This window comes from Pangasianodon hypophthalmus, chromosome 20 (assembly GCF_027358585.1).
Source record: "Pangasianodon hypophthalmus isolate fPanHyp1 chromosome 20, fPanHyp1.pri, whole genome shotgun sequence".
Taxonomy (NCBI): domain Eukaryota; kingdom Metazoa; phylum Chordata; class Actinopteri; order Siluriformes; family Pangasiidae; genus Pangasianodon; species Pangasianodon hypophthalmus.
Window position 1 is genome coordinate 13,308,515 of NC_069729.1, and position 8,137 is coordinate 13,316,651.

General features: G+C 38.6%; 1 protein-coding gene across 3 annotated transcripts in view; it reads right to left on the minus strand.

Moving 5' to 3' along the window:
* The window catches only part of tamm41 (TAM41 mitochondrial translocator assembly and maintenance homolog), a 9,847-nt gene extending 3,391 nt beyond the window's left edge, over positions 1–6,456 (minus strand). Inside the window, exons 1-6 of one of the 3 annotated variants that reach the window (XM_026932977.3) lie at positions 5,189–5,328; positions 5,040–5,070; positions 4,835–4,927; positions 3,256–3,406; positions 2,260–2,405; positions 632–797 (exon numbers count right to left, since the gene is read on the minus strand). In XM_026932977.3, the coding sequence (XP_026788778.1) occupies positions 632–797; positions 2,260–2,405; positions 3,256–3,406; positions 4,835–4,864 (493 nt within the window). In that variant the 5' untranslated portion in view covers positions 4,865–4,927; positions 5,040–5,070; positions 5,189–5,328. Of the gene's footprint in view, positions 1–631; positions 798–2,259; positions 2,406–3,255; positions 3,407–4,834; positions 4,928–5,039; positions 5,111–5,188; positions 5,372–5,844 lie in introns of those variants that run through there. The other 2 variants (XM_026932976.3, XM_026932975.3) reach the window with 2 other exon arrangements.
* Positions 6,457–8,137: the final 1,681 nt, after the last annotated feature.

Below are 8,137 nucleotides of genomic sequence, written 5' to 3' on the forward strand. Positions count from 1 at the left end.
TCTTTGTCTCAGTCTTCTCCCTTCCTTGCTTTACTCTTTCATCTCCTCTTCTTTCTCCTCTCAGTGAGTTTGAGTGAGGTGAAACAGTATTGCCGTGAACTGAGTTGATTATTTTAGGCAAAATATTTGAAACAGGGTAAAAATCGCAGATTTGAATGTTTGGCATCTCAGTAATAAAACTAAATGTATTAACTACACCAGTGGAGAGTTCATTATTGCAGACAATTGAAATGTAATGATGTGAAAAACAATCTGGAATATAATTAAACTTATAATTATATTCCTATATAATTATATAGGACAGTGCTAGCACATCTTATTTTCTCAATTCATAGATTTGTGTTTTTACACAAATATTATTTCCCTATAATTTGATGCAACACAAAGTGCAACATGAAGTCTGATGAATATTTTTACAAGAAGTGTAAAAAGAAGCTTCACAAAGACGAGTCTATAAGATGGTGAAATGCTAATTTGCCATCTTCTCTAAAGCAATAAGGCAATGATATTGACACACATCGAGTTTCTGTTAATGTTCTGTGCCATTTATCACACAGCTTAAATCTCTGTATCTTAAACTACTAGCCATTATGGCTGGTGAGCTACAAAGTCCATTGTAAGTCTCAGGTACCTTGCTGTACGAGCAGGCCGCAGTCTGGGTCTTGAGCGAGCTGCAGCAGGATCTCCTCCACGTCACGGTTCTTCCCTGGAGGATCCACCAGCCGTGTGATCTGCTGCTGCAGAGTGCGAGGCAGAGCCATCAGCTGGGTAAACTGGCCCTCTGGACTCTTATCTACCTAAAGGAAAACAAGTTCACAGCTCATAAACACCTGATTTTCAGAAATCTATAGACATCATTATTATTCTAAGAACATGAGTATAATCGGTAGTCAAGCTGTCTTGTTGTCTTTGTCAGAGCTGCTGTTATAGAAAATTAAACAACACCTCCTGACCAATCAGAATCCAGAATCCAACGGCACTGTGGTATAAAAATATTTAAAACCTTAAAATCATTCATTCAAGTCTAAGACATATGAGAATAATATGAGCCACAGATACCCTGTATTTACAGACATAAAAGCATGAATGTGCAACTCATCCTTCTAAGTGTGGATGTGTTTTTGGCTGACAGGTATGAGACAGCCTCCATGCTTTGGCACACACCTACAAACTATTCAGCGTTTTGTCCTGGTGCAATTATCCGTCTTGATAATGGACGATCAGTGCTATAAGCTCTTGGCAATCTAACTCTGGGCATGTTTAAGCAGCTCTAATGCCCTTAATGTCAGGAAATTTCACTTGGCACAGAGTTGGGAACAGTCAATACCATACCTAGTCAAAAATGAAGGATTCCGACATCAACAAGGCAGAGACATGCAGTAATGATAGGACTGTCTAAACAAGTCCATCAGATAAAAAAAAAATCGAGGGGGAAAGAAGATCTAATGTGTAATGTCATATAAAGGAGCCGGCAATTCAGTAACTGATGATAGAGAGCTGTCTGAACATTGTAGCTGTATTGTACAAACAGCATTAAATGAGTTAATTAGATAATAAAAAATAATGCTAATTATTAATAAGGAAGATGGGGCGATGCTTTCATCACCAAGACTGACAGGCAGGCCACGCCTCCCTCACTGAGACTGACAGGCACACAGGCCACGCCTCCTTCACTGAGACTGACAGGCACACAGGTCACGCCTTCTTCACTGAGACTGACAGGCTCTCAGGCCACGCCTTCTTCGCTGAGACTGACAGGCACACAGGCCACGCCTTCTTCACTGAGACTGACAGGTACACAGGCCACGCCTTCTTCACTGAGACTGACAGGCACACAGGCCACGCCTCCCTCACTGAGACTGACAGGCACACAGGTCATGCCTCCCTCACTGAGACTGACAGGCACACAGGTCATGCCTCCCTCACTGGAACTGCGTCCTCCTTCATAGTTGTTCATTGTATTATATTTTTTGCTTTAACCACCAAAAGTTAACACATTTTGGCTTATAGTAATTGTAAAAAAATCTTCTTTACAAAATGACAATCTAAAATAATTGTGAAATAACTGCATCAAAAACAGAATTTGCCTCACAGGAAGTTAAATATCTACGCAGTATAGCAAATGATACATCTTTCATACTGCATACTATTCTGAAAATTACTACGAGGAATACTATCTCAAGATTGAACTTGATCACTAGCTCCTCCTAGTGGACAAAAACCACAAAGAAAGGGTTTGAACCTGAATTCCAGTCTCACCTCCAGCTTCCCCTGCTGCAGCTTGTAGACCACCTGCGGACATTCTTGGAGAATATTATTATACAACATTCGGAAGTGCTCCATGTTTTCCTTCACAATGTTGGAAACTTTGGATTTATCCTCGCCGATCACCATCCTGAAATCCCCTAAAAGACATTACATAATCACAGGAGGCACTTCAGGATTAAACAGCCACGATTCTACAATGCAAAAATTAAAGTAAGTCAACTAAAAGCGTGGCTGCATTTTGGACCGTGCTTTTAAAACCATTTGCTGTTATAATGAAAGTGATTTCTTTAGTTGGGGCATGGTTCCTGGCATCAGTGTAAGCCAACTCAAAAAATTTCCTCTAGATGCACCAATCAGCTTCGTACGGCAAAGCTGTTGTGTAGCTCTGCATTTTAGTTCATGAAATTACCAAAATTGGTTGAAACGAAAATTCTCTCCAAAATGCTAATATTTTGTTAGTGCAGCACTTCACGTCCTAAAACCACAAAATCTTAGATTTTTTTTTTATAAAAAAGGTGCACCCAAGCACTATGAGTACTTTGTGATCATAACATAAAGAAATCACGTTCATGATAGCTAGCTACACTTACAAGCTACTGAATAACTATCAGCTGTCAAAATGTCCGCGATGGTCCTGCGGCACAGTCTGAAAAGAATCTCTAATTACAAATTTCTCCCTTTCACTTTTGGGAATTATTTTAAAATGCTATATTTGAGGAATCCTAATTGCATGTGGGGGTGAAAATAAAAAATGCAATGGATGGAACAGCCACTAACATCGCCTTGTTGGTTTCTATTTACATAGATGCATTTAGATATAAGTACAGAATCTAAACCTGTTGCTCAAGCACTCAAAATGACATGAGCATACTCACTGTAATAGAACTTTAAGGTTTTAAAGTGGTTTCATTTTCATTAGAGAAACTGAATCAGGAACATAAAGACTCCAGTTTGAGTGAGAAGATTAAAACGGGTTATTTTGGTCACCGGAGTAAGAGAGGCCAGCGATGTTGAGGAAAAGCTCTTCCTCTGAGAAACTCTCTGGAAGCATGAGGAAGGAGGCGATCACTGCACTCTTCAGATTCGCCACCAGAGCAGCTCGCAGCTTCGCGTTCTCCTTCTGCACCAGAATCCGCACCTGAGGAAAACAAAGCACAGTGTACAAGACTGGTTCTGTACAGGCGTGGGGTACGGGTGTATCAGGAAATGCTAAACAAATCATGAGGCATGAGATCCATGCTGAAAAATCCAGCTTGGCCTGATCATCTAGCAGCCACTTAATCACAGGCCAAGCTGGTAGAGCATCTTTACAGGATGCTATGATCGTGATGGAAAAGTTTAACATTTTCTAATTGCCTTAACGCTGTGCTATTTCATTTAAATTAATTTAGAAACTGTTTCCATGTACCTTGTGTCGTGGAATTCTTTCAGCTAAAATAAAAACTTCTCAGAGTCTTGGGGTCTTGATCCCAAAAAACAGACTTTATTATAAAAAGCAACAAAGCCAAGTTAGTCTGCAGAGTAACTGAGGAATCTGATCTCAACACAGCCTTTTATGTTTTCAAATGCATATCTCTCTAGGCAGAGTTTTCCCTTTACACAAGCAGCTAGTATCTGTTGGCAGTCTTCCACCATCAAAACTGAGAAATAGGAGTGGTGGACCTAAGACCTAATCTCCATGGCCTTGGTACATCCATTCACTCCACGTTTTTCATACACTGAGACCCTCTAGACATTGATACCCACCTGTACTTTGCATAGTTAGTTACTGAACTTTAGATGACCTTATACATGAATATGATATTGTATATTTATGGTTATGGGATTATATATACACACTACATGGCCAAAAGTTTGCAGACATCTAACCATAACATTCATACAGCATGTGCTTGGTGAACCTCCCGTTCCAGGTTTAGTCCCAATTTGCTGTTATCCTCCACTCTTCTGGGAAGGCTTTCCACTAGATTTTGGAGCATGGCTGTGGGGATTTGCCCATTCAGCCACATGAGCATTAGTGAGAGCAGGTACTGATGTAGGGTGAGGAGGTCTGGGGTGCAGTCTGTGTTCCAATTCATCCCAAATGCGTTCAGTGCTGTTGAGATCAGGACTCTGTGCAGGACACTCGAGTTCTTCCACACCATCCTTGGCAAAACATGGACCTTGTTTTATGCTGGAACAGGTTTGGGCCCCTTAGTTCCAATGAAGTGAAATTATAATGCTACAGCATACAAAGACATTCTATACAATTGTGTGCTTCCAAATGTGTGGCACCAGTTTGGGGAAAAACCACATATGGGTGTGATGGTCAGGTGTCCGCAAACTTTTGGCAATGTAGTGTGTGTGTGTGTGTGTGTGTGTGTGTGTATGTATATATATATATATATATATATATATATATATATATATATATATATATATATATATGGGATTATCCTGATGATTATACTGATTACATGATTAAATATTCCATACTTGAACTGGCTCTTCCTGTGTTTTCAGACCAAATTGGAAAATATGTTTTTCTCATTAAGGATTTCATGAGATAAAGTGAGAAATATCTTACAGGTTTGTGCAGTCTGCCTGCGATATACATGGTTTTCCAGTGAAGCAAGTCGTCAATCAGGGCATCCGTGCTGATGACTCCATACTTGATCAGCTGCAAAGGAACATTTTACAGTTTTACAGCATGACTTAGGGATGTGCCTTTACTCAACACCTCAAATATACACAACACAAACCAAACCCCTGATGATCGTGCCGGTCCTCACCTCAAAAACACACCTGTGTTAATCTTCAGTGCTGTTTTGGGTGATGGGGGTTAAGATGCATCAGTGAAATACTGAGGACAAACATACCAAGCACATCATGATTTCTGAGAAGAAATGCTGAAACAGCAAAGCTTTAAATGATCACTAACCCTTTCCTCCGAGGGCACTAGGGTGTTGTAGTACACTCCGGCTCCATACTCATTCTGAATGCTGCTGATCTGTTTTGGACCAAGATATTTTAGAAAAGAGTAGTGTTTCCTGTTTTCTATTAAGTTCATGGTGTGCCAAGTGATGGGGTCATCCACAGCAAACACAAAGTCCAGCATGTTATTCTGTAAACACACAATAATAATAATAACAATAATAATTAAATAAATAAATAAATAATGATAGTAATGATAATAATAATGATAAGAAGAAGAAGATGATGAAAAAGAAGAAGAAGATGGAGAAGAAGATGATGAAAAAGAAGGAGATGAAAAAGAAGATGATGAAGAAGAAGAAGATGAAAAGAAGATGGAGAAGAAGAAGAACAAGAAGATAATTATGAAGAAGAAGATGCAGAAGAAGAAGAAGAAGAACAAGAACAAGAAAATGATTATGAAGAGGAACAAGAAGAAAATGATGAAGAAGAACAAGAAGATGATGATGACGAAGAAGAAGAAGAAGATGATGATAATGAAGAAGAAGAAGTCATAACTTTAAAAAACATGCAGCTGTTCCTGTTTTTCTTTTGGTTCTTATATGGCTGCATGTAACTGAACTATTTCAGAAACAAGTACAGAATGAAAGCATGAACTCTTACCCGCATCTGACCTTGACTGCTCCCAGCCTGTTTAAACACTCCAGACCCATAAGCAAATGCTAAGCTAATGTCTTGTGGAAACTGGGACAGGATCCTCCGATAAAACACACTCGTGCTTTGTAACGCCGCAAGCGCCATTTTAAGGTTTATAACTAATCCTCCATGCTCTTTTTAAAACCTCTACATTAATTTCACTCATAGTTTCACTTCATAACTAGTGCAACTCGGACAGTAGCAGGCAGCTACCTGCATGTTTTGGGTTCACATGCGACAGCAGGTTAGCTGAAGTTCATTCCCAAATACCTTTCTACACTACATTTAGTGCACTACTGTACCCAGGCTGCAGGAGTCATTGCTTATTGTGCTATATAGTGACCTAATATAGGGAGTAGGGAGCTATTCGGGATTCGGCCCATTTCGCAGCGTAATTTAGTTAGATGAGATGGTTAAGTAGTTATCAAACTGAAGTTGTTTCTAACAATTTATACTTTAATAATAAAAAATAACAACAATAATAATACTTTAACCAGAGACAAAAACTTAATTTAAAGCCTCTCAAGCCAATAAATTAAATGTTTAAATGTATTCGGCGTTCTTCTTCTGCTGCTGCTGCTGCTGCTGCTGCTGTTTCTTCTGCGTCAGTGGGTTTTATGGCGGGTTGCAAACCGACTCTGTCAGCTGCATACCGCCACCTCCAGTGCTGGAGTGTAAAGAGACTTCAGTGTAGGCTTAAATGAATGTTTTCTTATATCCTGTTTTCAAGTCCAGTGTTTCTTATGAATTCAATAACTGCCTTTATCATTTTTCTATTAACTTTCCTGATATTTAAAGTAGTTGTAATTGTCAATTCATTACATCATTAACATCATTACAGTACTTCTTTCCTTTCATGTACATATTTAGGACATATTAACAACACACCTTCAACCGTTTTGCTTTACTTGGCATATTTCACATAATCCTGCTTTGTGCTTATCTATGAGTTAAAGTAGAATTAAGATTTGTATGCCCCATCCTTAAACGAGTAAATATGATCTGTTCTTCTCTACTTAAGTTTTGCATGATTTTATTTGGTCTTGTATTATTCTGTATATTTTAAAAATGGCATCCTGTTTTACAGTGAATCCAATACTCCTGCCATTTACTGCTACTAGCTTCAGAATGATGCTTTTCCTTTCTCACCTACTTAGTGGGACTGTTAAAGTAAGATTGTCCAGGTTAAGTGATTCTATCTTTCTTTAGTCTGTCTTTTCTTTTGTATTTGGCTTTCTGTTAAATGTGGCTTTTTAAATAAATGTTGCTATGACATGGAATCAGGCTGTTCAGGGGGAAAGAACAATGAAAACAAATTTCTGAAAATAAAAAACAAAAGAACAAATTTCTTGTAGTAAACTAATAACACCACCACTATTATTACTGTTAACGATGAAGTGGCTACATGAACTTACACACATCATTCTTTACATACAGCATATTTCTAAGACCACTCTGTTTTCTCCTCATGCTGGTAACACACTCACCTGAGACACCTGAGATGAAAGAAAAACTAGCATGTAAGATGAAGCTTTGGAAGCTGATTTGTTTGAGTGTCTGTCTATCTATCTATCAATCAATCTATCTATCTATCTATCTATCTATCTATCTATCTGTCTGTCTGTCTGTCTGTCTGTCTGTCTGTGTTATTCTAAGACAGGTGGTGTTGGTGTGTAAATGTGCAGTAGGTTAGTTGGACCACATGAGGGTGCACGCTTTGTGATGCAGCAGTGCAAAACCATCATATTATGAACTCACTCTGTGGCTAATTACTTCAGGGAATGTGTTTGTGTTGTGGTTAATTATACAAATGAGGAATATTTTCCTTTGGCCAAGTTCAGAATTAAAACAAAAATGATAATGACTACTATTATACTAGAATACAATATTCTTCATATTATATTATACAACAGTTAGTTCTGATCCACTAATCTGATTGGTCGATTGGCGTTCCACTCGACCAGCTAGCCGACATGCTATATAGTGTGTGTAACTTCTTTGGGATCCATTTGTGCTAGCGCAGCAAAAATAAACAGAATATTTGTCCATATTGTGTCCGAAATGTTGCTTACTCTATACTGATTTCTTGTTTATAGAACTGTTGTATAAAAGCTTACAATCGTGCAGTTATACTGAATATCAGCATGGCTGTGATTACCTAAGGCCAAATCACAGCCGTGAAGATGTTCAGTATAACCGCTTTCTTGCTTGTGTGATATTGCTTAATTATGTTGCCCACCATGTTTGTATCACTCTGCAA